General features: G+C 59.3%; 1 protein-coding gene across 2 annotated transcripts; it reads right to left on the bottom strand.

The window, feature by feature from the left end:
- Positions 1–477: 477 nt before the first annotated feature.
- FLII (FLII actin remodeling protein) lies at positions 478–14,664 on the bottom strand. 2 transcript variants are annotated; one of them, XM_054670336.2, is made up of 30 exons: positions 14,271–14,664; positions 12,552–12,662; positions 12,169–12,240; positions 10,826–10,906; positions 10,412–10,497; positions 10,164–10,325; positions 9,722–9,825; positions 9,186–9,361; positions 8,943–9,100; positions 8,119–8,203; positions 7,646–7,793; positions 7,327–7,463; positions 6,912–7,124; positions 6,485–6,664; positions 4,974–5,056; positions 4,775–4,849; positions 4,448–4,531; positions 4,198–4,369; positions 3,580–3,684; positions 3,308–3,499; positions 2,820–3,008; positions 2,570–2,709; positions 2,248–2,485; positions 1,962–2,116; positions 1,816–1,876; positions 1,588–1,716; positions 1,390–1,496; positions 1,201–1,306; positions 1,000–1,065; positions 478–918 (listed from the first exon to the last, which is right to left on the bottom strand). In XM_054670336.2, exons 1-30 carry the CDS (start codon positions 14,331–14,333, stop codon positions 784–786), a joined length of 3,813 nt encoding a protein of 1,270 aa, XP_054526311.1. In that variant the 5' UTR covers positions 14,334–14,664; the 3' UTR covers positions 478–783. The 2 variants fall into 2 exon arrangements, with proteins under 2 accessions (XP_054526311.1, XP_054526312.1); XM_054670337.2 differs by having other exon boundaries at positions 7,327–7,460.
- Between the last annotated feature and the right edge of the window lie 643 nt (positions 14,665–15,307).

Genomic DNA, 15,307 nt, shown 5'->3' with positions numbered 1-15,307 from the left:
TCTGCCTCAGCCTCCCAAGTAGCTGGGACTACAGGCGCCCGCCACCACGCCCAGCTAATTTTTTCTGTATTTTTAGTAGAGAGGGGGTTTCACCATGTTAGCCAGGATGGTCTCGATCTCCTGACCTCGTGATCCGCCCACCTCGGCCTCCCAAAGTGCTGGGATTACAGGCGTGAGCCACCATGCCCAGCCCTGCAAAGAGTATTTTTCTAGCGCCTGGGCTGGACAGTTGTTTCTAAAAGTAAACTATTTTGGTACCTGCTTCTGGGCCAGTCCCCAGCCTGTCATGAGTGTGTGTGTGCGGGCATGGATGTGACTGGGAGCTCTGCTGGGCACCCACAACTGGGGCCTAGTCAGCTGTGTGTGTCCGGGGGGGTGGGGGGGGGGTCAAGGTGAGTTTCCCTGTAGATTGTACCTTGGGTTTTTTTTTCTGTCGTTTTGTTAAAATTAGCGCCATTTTAATATTAAAAATACTGATTTTTAATATTGAAAATAAAAGCATTTAATATCTCTTAAAGGGCATCCACATCTGCTTTATCCCTGGCGGAAGAGTGAGGGGGCTTCACACGTGCACTCACACTGTGGAGAGAGTTGGATTTCCCAGACCCCTGAGGGCACCTGTCAGTCGGGGTCATCCCCATTGGTGCTGCTTGAGGCTACTGGGGACTGTGGCACTGGACGTGGCTGGAGCAGGTGGTGTCACCTGAGTACATTCTTTGCTAGCAGACAGTGGATGAGGCCCCTTCCTCTTCCTCACCAAGCCTGGGGCTGTGCCAGCCTGTCTTAGGCCAGGGCCTTGCAGAAGGCGCTCCAGGCATGGAAGCAGCGGGTAAAGGCGTGCTGCTCATTGCCCTTGCGGACCAGGCGCAGCCGGCGCGGCCGCTCATGTTCCTTGGACCGCATGTGCTGGATATATACCTGGCAAGGGGACAGCGAGCCTCGGGTGATGACCCTGCCCTGCCCACAGGCCCACCTCGGCCCTCCCTCCACCCAGATTACCTGGCAGGCCTTCAGGCTCAGCTTGATCTCCACCTGGCTAGTCTGGGTCCCCACCCACATGTAGACCTGTGGGGGCAGCAGGGGAGATATGGTTGCATGGGTGCCTGGGAACAGCCCCTTGCTCCTGGCCCGAGAATTCCCATTTGTAAGTAAGTCTATGGGCGCCTCCTTGGATGGGCAGGGCTAGTGGCAACATCACACCTCTTGGCCATTGTCTAGCAACATGATGTCATCATCTGCCAGGTCATCTTGGCAAAAGTCGGAGCATTTCTCAGTCACTGCAAAGTAGCCCTTCTCATTGGAGCACCTGGGAATCAAGGGTCAAGGTGAGGCCAGAGGTCATAAGCAGCAGTGCCAGGACTGAGGGGAGGGTCAGGGCCCTGGCCTCACCGGAAGAGCCGTGTGTGTTTCATGTACTCGGCATCGTCATCATAGGGCTTCTGTGCCCCAATGCCTACCCAGAAGAAGTTCTCAGGCTCCTCGCCTTCGTTGATAACCTGCGGGAAAGGCCAGTCCAGCCCAGGGCCCCTGCCTGCCCTGGCTCCTCTGTGTGTGCCCGCCTGCCCGCCTGCCCGCCCGCCTCCTGACCTGCTTGCTGTAGGAGGTGTCAAACATGGTGTTCAGGATGTCTTCTGCCAACTTGGCTTCGTCAGGGTCTGATGCCCGGCCCACCCAGGCATACACGATGCCCTGGTTGTCCTCACTCTCAAAGGGAACCTGGGGAGTGTGCAGGGGTGGGGGTGTTCGCAGCTGACTCAGCCCCCAAACACCCCACCCCTTGGTCCACGGAGTCCTGGCTCACACCCACAACCCCACCTTGAGGATGAAGCAGAACTCGGAGTTGAGGAGGCTGGAGTCGGTGTTGATCTGGATGCACCTGTGGAAGGGATGGGGCATCAGCAAGGAGTCAGGCCTGGCTCCCTGACGCCTGCTCGTCACTGCGTCCTCCCCCAGCCAGGCACCGGGTGCAGAGGGCGCTGCCGTTGGTGCGGATCTGGTAGAGGCTGGGCTGTTGGGCGCCCTGGACCGCCTTCCTCTTGCCCCGGTGGATGATGAACTTCCTCTTGAAATGGGACAGGAACTTGGGGTTCTCCTGCTGCTGCGTCATGCGTACCACCTGGGGATGTGGAAGTGTTAGGGGCAGCTCCCTGGACCCCTACCTGCCCCTCGGGAGCCTAACCTTCGCTGGGTCTGGGCCCCACCACACCCCTCCGCCTGGCCTCGGGCTCGCGGGGCTGCCAGGCACACCTCCAGCTTCCCAGGGAAGAGGCTCTCGAACTTCTTTTGCAGGCTGAAGGTGAAGGTGAGCCAGCCCATATTGGAGGCTTCACGGCCCTGCCAGAAGTACACGATGCACTGGAAGTCCTCCTCTGGCTGCTTCTCCTCTGCCTCAGCGGTTGCTTCCTCGCCTTCTTTGCCCTCGGCCTTCTCCTCCTCCTTGTCTTCCTTCTTTTCCTCCTCCTCGTACTCCACGGGCACCCAGTACCTGCCGGGTTGGAAGGTTGTGAGCAGGGGCTCGAGCCCCCAGCACCAGGGGAGGGACTTGGGGAAGGGAGTGCTGAGGTGGCACCTGCAGAGGAAGACGTAGCAGTCCTGCGTGTAGAAGTGGCCAAACTCCTCTTCCGGCAGCCGCGCAAACTTCTTGCCCTCCAGCACGAAACCCTCCATGCCGTCTAGGTCTTCGTTCCACTCCTCCATCAGCTGCTCCGCCTGCAGGTGGCAGGGACCCGCCCCGCGGCAGGTCTGAGCGCGCTCTGCGCATAGGCCCCGCCCTCGGCCTGCCCTCCCCCACCCCGCCCCGGTCCCGGCCCTGCCCCCACCTCGGCCAGCGACATGGGCGGCTGCCGCGGCAGGAAAAGCGCAGTGAGGTCAGCCTTCATCTGGTCTTTCTTCTCGGCGTCGCGTTTCACCTTCCCGGAGAGACCCGGGCTCTGCAGCACGGCCTCCGCGTTGCGTGTGTAGTCCACCGTCAACACATCGTCCCAATTCTTGAACTTGGCCTTGAACACCTGCCAGGGAGGCCATCAACTAACCATGAGGGGTGCGGCATGATTAGAGTTGGAGGAAGTAGCCTGAGGCTTGAGGCGGGACCCAAGGGAGATCTAGGGCGGGGCTTGGGAGGCGGGGCCTCGGACACGGAGGTAGGAATAGGAGGGGCAGCTTGCAGAGGGGGCGGGGCCTGGGCAGAGTCAGCAAAGAGGAGGTGGGTTTGGGCCCAGCTCTGTAGGGAGGTAGTGAAGCCACAGGGGTCAGGGCATGTCAGGGTGCGAAGGATCCTGGGGAGGGGCCTCCGAAGCTGCAAGCGCACCTGCGCCTCGGTGCCCTCGAGGCTGCGGCTGACCGTGGCATGGCGTGGCCGGTGCAGCATCCCGCACAGCTCCTGACCCAGCTTGAGGGCGGCAGCGCGCACCAGGCGCGGGGACTTGCGGCCGAGCCAGATGAACACGTCGGACCAACAGTCCAGAATGTACACGCAGCGCGTGTCCAGCAGACTCTGCAGCTGCGGACCGGGAGTCTGGAGGTCAAAGCCCAGCCAACGGGGAGGGATCCGGCCCCGCGCCCTCCTCCTGCATCTCTTACCAGCCGCATTCTTGGCATCAGCCCCACCTTGGGACGCTGCTTATGTTCCACGGAGAGCTTGTAGTTGATCTGTGGCAGCTCCAGGTAGCCCAAGCCCAGGCCCACCTGGCAGGAAGGATGAGCATGGCAGGGAAGGGATCTGGAGACAGGAACCTCACCCACACAGCCCTCTGCTCTGGAACCAGCCCTGCCCTGCAGCGTGGCTCAATGACTGCTTCTGTTTCCCCCTCCCCTTCAAGGTCTTTTTAGGGATATCCTTTCAGGGCTTTTAAATGGAGTTTTCCCTGCCCGCCCTCTCCAGGCCCTTCATGCCATTTCTAATTAACTTGTCCCTTTCCTGTTCACAAGAATCTAGATAATTGAGCCAAGGTTCTCAGCCCTGGCACTAGGTGCTTCTGTCTCCCCTACGGCCCCACCATCCTGGAAAGACTCCGTCAGGCTACTTCTCAAAAGCAGCCTCCAGACCTTTGCTCATACTGTTCCTTGTCCAGAAGGTGGCACCCTCTCCCCACCAAAGTCGAGATGGAGCCCAAAGCCAACTACATCGGTGTGTAGTCCATTCCCCCAGTCGGTGGGTGAACTTGGGAGGCCAAGGTGGGCCTCAGCAGCAGGGCTCACCTTGTACAGCTTGGGCTGCGGCGGCCAGAAGTCATCAGGCACGTGCTTCTTGATCTCAGAGGGCTCCCCACCCAGTGCCTCCCAGAACTCTGGGAGCTCCTGGCCCTGCACCAGCAGTGTGATCTCGGCCTTCCCTTTCCGCTCATTCTTGTTAATTTTCTCTGCAAAGAGCCTGAGAGCAGGATGCAAAGTCATCAGCGAGGCTCACACCCCTTTCCTTCACACAAAAGACCCCACGGTGTCCTCGTACCTGGCCTTGGTGGTGCTGCTCAGTGTGGCCTGGGCCCCCCGCCATACGTAGATGTCTAGCCCTCGGTCCAGCAGGAAAACAAACCTGGACAAGAAGGGGCAGGAAGGAGCTGTGATGGTGCATGGGGCAATGGGCACCCCATGCTCCTGACCCCACCAAAAAAAATCCCTCACTATGGGGTTTCTGGGTAAGCCCCAGGGACCCCCCGCCAAGCTCGTGGGTGGGAATTGCTAGAGGGCCTCCTCTTCTAAGAGGCCCACACCTGCCCCCACTGGTGGGGAGGAGGCTGAGGATGAAGCACCCCCACCTCACATTGTTGGGGCTCACCTTGGGTCCAGAGAGGTCCCCTTGAGGGGCACAGGCTCCAACTTGATGTTCTTTTTCCCATACACACGATACATCCTGGGCGCAGGGCAAGAGTGGCTCAGTGTAGGCACCAAGGGCCTAACTTAGCCCCAACACCCTCCCCTCCACCCCTTGCCAGCAGACTCCAGGTCCATACCCCCCACTGCCCACACACCCTCACCTGGTGACATAGTGCGTGTCTTCCACAGTGTAGAAGCCACTGGCTGTTCCACCCTCAATGTAGGAGATGTCGTTGTCAAACACCTGTGCGTGTGAGGGTGTGGTTCTTCATCACTGAGCTGCCCCCTCCCCCACCAACCACTGCCCCTCAGGTGGGGGTACAGAGTTGCATACAGGTGAATTGAGTGCTAAAAATCTATGATGCCTGTAATCCCAGCACTTCAGGAGTCTGAGGTGGGTGGATCACCTGAGGTCAGGAGTTGGAGACCAGCCTGACCAACATGGAGAAACCCTGTCTCTACTAAAAATACATAAATTAGCCAGGCGTGGTGGTGCATGCCTGTAATCCCAGCTACTCGGGAGGCTGAGGCAGGAGAATTGTTTGAACCTGGGAGGCGGAGGTTGCAGTGAGCTGAGATTGTGCCATTGTACTCCAGCCTGGGCAACAACAGCAAAACTCTGTCTTCAAACAAACAAACAGACAACAACAACAACAACAAAAAACAGATCTGGCTGGGCACGGTGGCTCATGCCTGTAATCTTAGTACTTTGGGAGGCCAAGGCGGGTGGATCACCTAAGGTCAGGAGTTCGAGACCAGCCTGGCCAACATGGCAAAACCCCATCACTACTAAAAAAATACAAAAATTAGCTAGGCGTGGTGGCACATGCCTGTAATCCCAGCTACTTGGGAGGCTGAGGCAGGAGAATCGCTTGAACCCTGGGGGCGGAGGTTGCAGTGAGCCAAGATTGTGCCACTGCACTCCAGCCTGGGCAACAAAGCGAGAGTCTGTCTAAAATAAAACATACACATCTGTGTCTATAAACATACACACATCAGGGTGTTGGGATGTATGAAAAATATGGACACGTTCACCCACGTTTGTAAAGATGCCAGCAGCGTGTTTAGATGCGCGCATATCAGGGTACACAAACAAGTGGGTTCATGGAAGAGTGGAAACCTGGATGAATGTGGGTAAAAAAAACTCGGAGGGGGTGGGGTGTGTGCATAAACTCCACATGTGTGTACATGCGAACATATGTCTAGGTGTAACCAGCTGGCGGCTAACACTGCTCAGTAATTTATTCAAGACTGGACTCTGGTCCCGCCCTTGGCCCCACCTCCTTGGCATCCAGGTGTGTCCTCGCCTCCTAATAACAGGTTTTGGCCCTACCTCCTCACTGCTCTTGGCAACACCCCTTCCACCCTACTCTCAGCTCCCCTGTGTCAGCCCACTGGTCTAGCTCCCATGCCCAGCCTGTACCCTTATCCTTGCCCGGCTGAATTCTGCCCTGCGTTCCAGAACTCTCCTTTGCTGACCCAGGCTTTGGCCACCTTAGACCTCACCCTGCGGTCTGCCTTAGGTCTCGCACAGTATCGTTGATCCACCCCCTTTAACCCCAGCTCCCTGCCTGCCCACCTGTTCTGCCTACCTGCCTTGGGCCCACTGCCCCTGCACCAGAGTTCCCTGGGAACCCCACTCTGCCCACCCCCAATTTTAACGGGCTGGCACCTGCAGGAACTCCTCGCTCTCATCGCCCATCTCCTCCCGGACAGTGCGGCACTCAGCACCCAGGTAGTTGCGCAAGTTGACAGCGTGGATGGCAGAGCAAGCTTTCTTGTCGAGTGTGGCCTCCCCGCCAATCCAGTAGTAGATCTCCCAGTTGAGGGAGCCGCTGTCATCCAGAAAGGTCTGGAAGCCAAGGCACCGGCCACATCAGCTTTCATCCTGGCCTTCCGGCCACCCCGGAGACGCCACTCTGAACAGCACAGGCTTCCCAGCCCCAGGGGCTTTGTACTGCCCCTGTGCCTGGACCACCTCCTGCAGCCTGCCCACCTCCCACCTGGCCTCCCTGAACAAAACTCTGGAGTTGGGGACTGAGCCATCTTAGAGGAAGGTACTGGGCCACATGGCCCCTAACAGCATGCCCAGCCCTCACCTTGAGCACAATGTAGCAGTCAGCCTCGTAGAACTTGCCGTGGAAGGCTTCCTCCACCAGCACAGGCACGAAGTTCTCTATCTGCCAGATGGTCAGTCCGGGCAGCTGGCCCACGTCCTCCGTGAAGAACTCGGAGTAGTCAAGGCGGGGCTTCTCCAGGCCCTGGTCCCAACGCCGCACCTTCCCGCTGGGGGCCCGGGCATCTGCGCTCTCCTGGGGGCAGAGTCACAGAGCACGGCTTGACTCTGTGAAGCCATTCAGGCCAGTCTTTACTTGCTACCCACACCTCAGGGCCTTTGCACAGCTGTTCTTTCTGCCCAGCACCCCCCGTCCCTCTTGGCCAGGGTCAAGGCCAGGGTCGGCCTTCAGCGGAAGCTAAGGCTCCCTGCCTTGTCCCAGCCCTGGCCTGGCTCACCTCCTGCTTTTTGTTCTTCTCCTGGGCAACATCTGACATGCCCTTCAGCACCTGCTTGGCCTGGTCATCCTGGGCTGAATCCTTGCGCCTCCGCAGTCGCATCTTGCGAGCCATAGGGTCCTTGGGCCCACTCCCTGCTTAGCGGAGGGGCAAACAGCTGAGCCCTCACTGGGCCTGCTGCCCCCTTGGGCATGCGACCAACCAGGGGCCAACTCCACCCACCAGGGTCCAGAAAGCTGTATGCCACCCAATTTACAGATGTGTCATTTGAGGCCTGGAGAGGAGCCCCCGTTCCCAGGCCAGACCTTTCCCCACTCACCAGCTGCAGCCGCAGCCACGGTAGCAGGAGAGGCACCCGCTAGCCGCAGCTGGTTCTGCAGTGAGAAGTCGATGTTGTACCACTCAGCGGCACGGTCTGCGGGCTTGGGTGGCATGACCAGGTTGGGGTTCTCCCGCACATCCAGGACCTGCCCCATAGGGTGAGCAGAGCCGGCACTGAGCCTGGGTCCCACCTCCCAGACACACCAATCCAGTTTCTTGCTCTTGTCTGCAGCCGCCAGGGCTGAGAGGTCAGGGAACTGGGTTCTCCTCCCACCCACCTCTGGGGCTGGCTGGGGGCTTAAATGAGACTGTGGAATGTACTCTGGATGCAGGGAGGTGGGGCCCACCTTCTCCCCACGGGCACCCTGGCACTGGCCACCTCCCTCAGGAGGCCTCTGCTGGGTCCCCCTTGCTCCAGGGCACACCCCTTGCTTGTCTCTCTTGAGCCCTCTCAAACCCAGCATGCCTGACCTCGATCTCCGTCAGGAAATGGATGGCTTCTGGGAGGGTCACCAGGTAGTTCTTGTTCAGGACAAGTTTCCTCAGCTTTGGGCACCTGTGAAGACAGGGCCAGCCAGGGCCTCAGGCAGGTGACAGACAAGGGGAAGTGGGCAAGAAAACCCCTAGTCCTGGGGAGGGGAGGCAGGTAGGGTCAGAGGAACTGGCGGGGGTCTCCATTCTCTGCCTGAAGGACTTCTCAGAGCCAAGAGACCATGTTATGGGCACTGTGATCTCCAGAAGGGGAGGAAAGCAACGCTGCGTTCCCACGTCATGTGGCCTTGTCCCTAACAGTGCCCCCCGAAGGGTGCTCTCAGGGGCTCAAGTTGGGAATGGCTGGCATGGGACTGTGGTCTTCATCCACAAAGGTGAGTTAACTGGGCCGGGCGTGGTGGCTCACACCTGTAATCCCAGCACTTTGGGAGGCTGATCATTTGAGGACAGGCATTCAAGACCAGCCTGGCCAACATGGTGAGACCCCATCTCTACTAAAAATACCAAAAGAGCCGGGCGTGGTAGCGCACGCCTATAATCCCAGCTACTCAGGAGGCTGAGGCAGGAGATTCGCTTGAACCTGGGAGACAGAGGCTGCAGTCAGCCGAGATTGCACCACTACATTCCAGCCCAGGCGACAGAGCGAGACTCTGTCTCAAAAACAAAAAAGAAAAGAAAAGAAAAGGTGAATTAACCCATCTTCATTTTGTCTGACTTGCACAGACCACAGGGTGGGCTCTGACTACGATCCTGGGGTTCTCTGTGCTGCAAGTGCCCCTGCTAGCCCCAGCCCTGCCCAGCACCTGCAGAGACTTTCAGGGACCAGCTCCAGGTTGTTGTTGGCAGCCATGAACTCTTCCAGGTTGGTGAGCTTGCCAATGCCTGAGGGCAGCCCGTCAAAGTCCAGCTTGTTGGAATTCAGGTACAGCTTCTTCAGCTTGCTCAGCTTGCAAATGGCTGACTGGAGGGGGAACGGGCAGGGGTGGGAGGTCAGGGCCAGGCTCACGGCCTTCCTCCCATCCCCCTACTGAGGGCCTCAGACGCACGGGCAGTGAGGTGAGCTGATTTCGGGACAGGTTCAGAGTTTCCACGTGCACCCACTGGTCTATGCACAGGGACAGCTCCGTGATCTGGTTGCTGCTGAGGTTGAGGCGGCGCAGGCTGGGGAGGGTGTACAGACACTCGGGCACCCGCGTCAGGTCATTGCAGGACAGGTCCACGTCTGGGGTGCAGGGTGGGGTGCATCAGCTGGGGCCCATACACCAGGTGCCAGGGCAGCCAGCCCTAGTGTGAACCCCAGCTCTGCCACCTCTGAGCTGTGTGGCTTAGGCAACTGACAACTGCTGTGCACCCAAGTTTCTCCATTTGGACAAACTCCCTCACATGGGGGTTGCGGGGGAGTTTTCTAGGCATAAAGTACAGTGTTAAGGCATCATCATAATCGCAAAAGTCACTGTAACATAACTCCAGCCTTTTCCCTCTGGGCATTGGTCCGAAGAGCAGGGTTCAACCCCTTCCACCCAAGGAAGCAAGAGGGCCCAGAGGGGGCCAGAGCTCAGAGGAGCTCCTGGGGCTGCCTGACCTGCGAGGTTGCTCAGACCCTCCAGGCTGGTGGGCAGGTTGCTCTGGGTGCGCTGGGTGCTCCGCAGGTGCAGGGTCTGCAGGGCCGTCATCGCTGGGAGCTGCCTGCCAGGGTGACGTGAGTGGTCAGGGCCAGGGCCCACCTAGGGAGTGTTAAGGGTGGGGCTTGGCGGGGCAGGACCAAAAGCACAGGGCCCAGAGGGTAGGTGTGAGGTCACATCTGGTTGAAGGGACAAGCCGAAGGGTGGTTGCGGGGTGTGTAAGCGGGAAGACAGGACTGAGAGGTGGACATGATACTTAGGAGGTTGTACACTGAGGGGTGCTGCCTGCACAGAGGGATGGCTGGGCGTAAGGGAGAAGGGTTAGGGCCCTGGGAAGTGAAGGGGCCCGGCCAGACTCCTCAGGGTGGCTTCTGCAGGAGTGCGGTCCGAGGGGGCGCCCACCGGAGCTGTGCATGCAGCAGGGGGTTTCCATTGAGCACGAGCGTCTGCAGGTGCACCAGGCGGCGCATCTGCGGGGGCAGGCTCTCCAGGCGGTTCTCGCTGAGGTCCAGGTATAGTAGGTCAGTGAGGTTGATGAAGAGCTGGTTGGGGATGGTGTCGATGCTACGGGTGGGGAGCAGGAGCCACCTGAGTCAGCACCAGCCACCCCCCAGGGCCCACCTGCCCCCTGCCCCCCACTGGCCTGGCACCTGTTGTGGCTGAGGTTCAGCACCAGCATGTTCTTGGCGTTCTCCAGCTCCCGCGGGCACTCCGTCAGCTGGTTGTGGCTCAAGTCCTGGGTAGAAGGGGCAAGACCCAGGTCAGGGGAGTCTCCTCCCCACCAGGCGTCTGCCAAGCTTGGGGATCAGGCAGGGCACTGAGTTGGGTGTGGGGGTAGATGAGGGGGTTTCAGGGCCAAAGGGAGACAGCCAGGGACTTGGGAGGAAGAGTGCCTGGGTTAGGGATCTGACTCCAAAAGTGACCTCAGGCAAGGTATTATCCACTCCAAGACTCAGTTTTCCCATCTGCAAAATGGGATAACAATGGCCCCAGGGACTTTTATAGTGAGTGGGGATTGAATGGTCCGGCTAGCATAGGGGCCAGGTGAGTGGGTAGCCACTGACCAGGACTGAGAGATCATCTAGCTTGAAGATGTCATCGGGGACTCCGGAATTCTTCAGACTGTTGGCTCGGGCCACGATGGCCTGGGAATAAACCATAAGAGTCTATAATTCCTGGCTTCCACTCTCAGGAAGGAACAGAGTCTAGAGAGGGACACCTCCTCAGGCAGCTCACCAGAGGCCAGGCCTGAGGACTCTCTCACCTCTGGCCTTTGATCAAATAGCTCCCTCTCCTGGAGCGCTCTTCCTAGCCTCCCAGTGAGCTCCTATTCATGCCTCAAAGCCCAGCTCAAATGTGCCCCAGAGCCCCAGCACAGGGCCCTCAGGGAACCTTTTCTGTTCAAACCATTTCTCTTCTTCTTAATTCCAGAAGGTGAGACAGGGGTAAGGTCTGAGTCAGGGTTTTCAGAACAGAGGGAGAGAAGTGGACCACAGAGAAATCAGAATCTGGATGGAGAGGAAGTCTGCTTTCTCTCCCTAACTTAAGACTGACACCTCCTTACACCTTACAGACATGCAGAAAGCTTGAGCATGAGGGAACAGGGCCAGAGAATGGTGTCGTGACTCCAAGTGACAACGGGAGTCACCAGAGCTGCCCCGCCACTTCTCCAGTCTGAATGCCTGTGCGGCACCCTGCTGCTGCTTCACGGGGTCACTGCTGCCCCTCCCAACCACTGCACTTGCAGAGGAGGCCCAGAAGGTAGAAGCGATTTGTACAAAGTCACATCACCAGGAAGTGGCAAAGCCCAGCTTTGAACTCAGAGAATCCAAGTCAGAAGCTGTGCCCTAAACATCTCCAGGGCTCTGACTTCAGATGGGATGGCCCTCGTTGAGGCCTACAGGGTCTGGCCAAGGGCCTGATGTTCTGGGACGTTCAAGTCTTGGGTAGAAGGTACACGGTGCTCCCGGCCAAACCCCACTCAACACCAGCTCTACCACTGCCTGGCTCTGTGACCTGGGGCAAGTAATCTGCCTTGGTGGCCAAGTTTCTCTTCTGCAACATTAGTGGAGGGCTAGAGCATATGAAAAAATCCTAACAGAATAGTGGGAACATTGCTCAGCCAGTCTTGGCTATTATTACTGTAGTTATTGTCCATAACGGCTGGTAAGATTTTGGATTTCTTTACCTTTTTCCTGATGGAATTATCTGATCCACATGGGTTACTTTACACAGGGCACTGCTGTAACCTCTAATGAGAGGGCCCCTCTGTGACACCTGAGCCTCTGAGCCTGACACGGAGGTGGGCAGAAACGCTGGCCCAGCTTGGTGTCTAGCCCAGGCTTCACGTCCCTGACCGGACCTTGGCCCCAACCCCAAGCTCGGTGGCCTCCTGGCCAGCACTCACGCGCAGCGATGGCAGGCTGGACAGCTCCCCGTGAAGCGTGGTCAGGTTGTTGTGGCTCACAGACAAGTGTTCCTGGACCAGAATGGGGAGCACAGGCTCAGCAGGGTGGGTGGGGTGTCCAGAGTCCCTGCCTGCCTCCACAACTCTGCACCATCCAGGAAGGCCTCAGCCACACTGGCCCAACTACCCCTGCAGCTTCCCTCCCTCACTCACCCGGCCTCTTCTTGCACACCTCCCTGGACAGGGTGCCCACTCCCTTTTTTCCAGCTCTGCTCATAGCTGTCGGTGTTCCTCTCTCTGGAGAAGTTGTCTGCCTTCTCCACAGGCTCTGCCCACCTGGCTCATCCACAGGGACCCTCCCCTGCCTGCCCAAACCCCCTTACCAGCTTCTGCAGGGCGGCCAGCTCCTCGGGCAGGTAGCAGAGGCCAGTGCGGTTCAGCTTCAGCCACCGCAGGCTGGTCATGGCCTTGACATTCTCAGGGAAGTAGCCGCCCTGGGGGAAGGATGTCAAGGTGAAGCACAGAGCCCCTGCTCACCACCTTCTATGGCTCCTCCAGCCCATGGGAGCCTTTGGGGAGCCACAGAACCAATTCTCACCATCTGTGAGAACACAGACAAGTCATTTCATCATTGTGCCTCAATTTCTTCACCCATAGAATGGGACTTTTAAGCCCCCCCGTGACAAAAGTGTTGGCCTAAGATTTGTCTCTCCTACTGGATTCTGGGCCCCAGGAGGGCCAGGACAAAACTGGCTTGTTTCAGGTGAAAGCCCAGCATCCGGCTCTGTGGTTAGCTCGGCTCAAATTCCTTCACCTAGCATTCCACGCTCTGACTGGCTGCCTGGGGTGGGGGATCCCCCTTCCAAGCCTTTGCAAAGGCGCCACCTGTGCCCTCATCCTGCCATCAGCACACAGGCAACTCACGGCCAGGGTCAAACCCTTGCTTGTGGAGACCGTGGCTCCCCACCCTGCAGGGCAGGCCAGCATCACTGCACTCCCCTGGTGTGTGAACGCCCACCTCGGCACCTCCAGCCCTTGTGGCACCAAGTCTGGGGCAGTAGGTGCCTTCAGTGCCTGCGGCTGATATTCCTTTCCCCCTAGCGCCACATTCCCAGCTGGTGACTCGGACTCTCCCAGTTCAGCAAAGAGGAACGGGGACCCCAGGTTAGGGTGGTGGGGATGGGGTCAGGGAAAAGTGGTGTAGCCACTTGTACTTGGGGTCAAAGGTGTGTACACAGGCAGGTAAACGCAGGAAAAACCTGCCTCCTCGGCCCCAGTCCCAGACCAACAACCCAGGCCGACCCTGCCAGTCACCCACCCTGAAGGTGAGGCTGACCCTCCAGCCAGCTCTCCCTCCCTCTCTTTCTCTGCTTCCCCTTTGGTCAGGCAATGCCTGTCTCATTCTTGAGTCCTGGAACCACCCCGCCGCCCCACCCACTGGCTGCGGAGGGCTGGGCTCCGGTCCCTTTTCTCTCAGTCCAGCAGCTGCTCAGACAACTGCCACCCAGCACCTGGCACACCGGCCTGACACACTCTCCACACCAACAAATCTCACTATACTCCTTGCGTCCAAGGAGGAGACTTTTAAGCCCCTTCACCGGCTGAGAAAGCCTAGGCTCTGAGAGGGGAAGTGATCTGAGAGGCCCAGGATCACACAGGATGGCGGGTGGCGGTGGCGGCGAGAGGGCAGTGATGAGTCGGCTCCACACCCGCCCCTGGGCAGCCGGGCAGCCATCCCTGAGTCAGGGCCTGGCTTGGGCGTGTGACCTCAGAGGGGCGGGGAGGCTCGCCCGATCCCCAGGCCACCATCCAGCCTAGACCGAGAACACGGACGCGGGCTGGGGGCTCCCGGCCGGGCCCCCGGCGGGACTCCGAGCCCAAGCGTCCGTCCCCGGCCTGCCCAGCCTCGGTCTCCCCGTACAGGCACTGGGCGGAGGCCTCGGAGGTCCATTCCTGGCCAGGGGAGAGCCCCACCCCGCCCCGGCCGCAGTCCCTGGGACACGCAGGGCCTGGAGCCGAGCGGGACAGGAAGCGGAGGCCAAGCGGGCCGGGCGGAAGAGAAGGCCTGCAGGGAGGCCCGGCTCGCGCCCGGCCCGGCTCACCTTGAAGTCGTTGCCGCTGAGGTCCACGCCACGCACGAACGGCAGCACCCCGGTGGCCTCCATGGCGCCGCTCTCGCTGCCGGGCCGCGCCGGGCTAGGGAGCGCCGGGGCGAGGGCGCTGGGGGAGCCGCGGGCTGGGCCAGCGCCGGCCCCGCCCCTTTAACCCGCCCGCGCCCGCCGCATTCCGCGGGGAAGTGTAGGCTTTAGGCCTCTTAGGGCCTCAGTTTCCCCGTCTGTTCGAAGACTGCGGAGGCATCAAGGAGTGCGGGCCCCCCCTGTGCTGGAGTTGGAGGCTTCCACGATCTCCAGGCTTAAGTCCCAGCGCCCCAGGGCAGGGGCCGTAACGGCCGCTGGTCGAGGCACCGTCACCTGCGCTGCTGCAGCACAGGAAGCTGGCCCTGACCTCAGAGAGATTCTAAACCCCGGCCCCGGGGCGCAGAGGCCCAGGAAGTGCCTGTACTTGGCTGACCGGTGGTAGTGAGACACCTGGATCCTCGGGTCCTAGCTCTCCTGCTTCTGGACTTAGTTTCCTCATGTGTTGTTTTTGTTTTGTTGAGACAGGGTCTTCTTGCTCTGCTGCCCAGGCTGGAGTGCAGTGGTGTGATCATAGCTCACTGCAGCCTCGAACTCCTGGGCTCAGCCTCCCGACTACCTGGGATTATAGGCGCAGGCCACCACACCTGGCTAAATTTATTTATTTTATTTATTTTTTATTTTTTTTGAGACAGAGTCTCGCTCTGTCGCCCAGGCTGGAGTGCAGTGGCGCAGTCTCGGCTCACTGCAACCTCCGCCTCCCGGGTTCACGCCATTCTCCTGCCTCAGCCTCCCGGGTAGCTGGGACTACAGGCACCCGCCACTACGCCCGGCTAATTTTTTTTTTTTTTTTTTTTTTTTTTGTATTTTTAGTAGAGACGGGGTTTCACCGTGTTAGCCAGGATGGTCTCGATCTCCTGACCTCGTGATCCAACCGCCTCGGCCTCCCAAAGTGCTGGGATTACAGGCGTGAGCCACTGCGCCCGGCCTTATTTATACTTTTT

This window comes from Pan troglodytes, chromosome 19 (genome assembly GCF_028858775.2).
Source record: "Pan troglodytes isolate AG18354 chromosome 19, NHGRI_mPanTro3-v2.0_pri, whole genome shotgun sequence".
Lineage (NCBI taxonomy): Eukaryota > Metazoa > Chordata > Mammalia > Primates > Hominidae > Pan > Pan troglodytes.
This window is presented reverse-complemented; position numbering and strand designations above follow the sequence as displayed.

What these genes read in the sequence shown, in the direction of transcription:
- FLII (XM_054670336.2), bottom strand. Translation starts at nt 14,333, where the DNA reads ATGGAGGCCACCGGGGTGCTGCCGTTCGTGCGTGGCGTGGACCTCAGC. An exon ending in TCGAGGGCACCGAGGCGCAG is followed by an intron (nt 3,009 to 3,307) that starts GTGCGCTTGCAG and finishes CCTCCCTGGCAG; the next exon opens with GTGTTCAAGGCCAAGTTCAA. An exon ending in GGCAGCGCCCTCTGCACCCG is followed by an intron (nt 1,877 to 1,961) that starts GTGCCTGGCTGG and finishes TCCCTTCCACAG; the next exon opens with GTGCATCCAGATCAACACCG.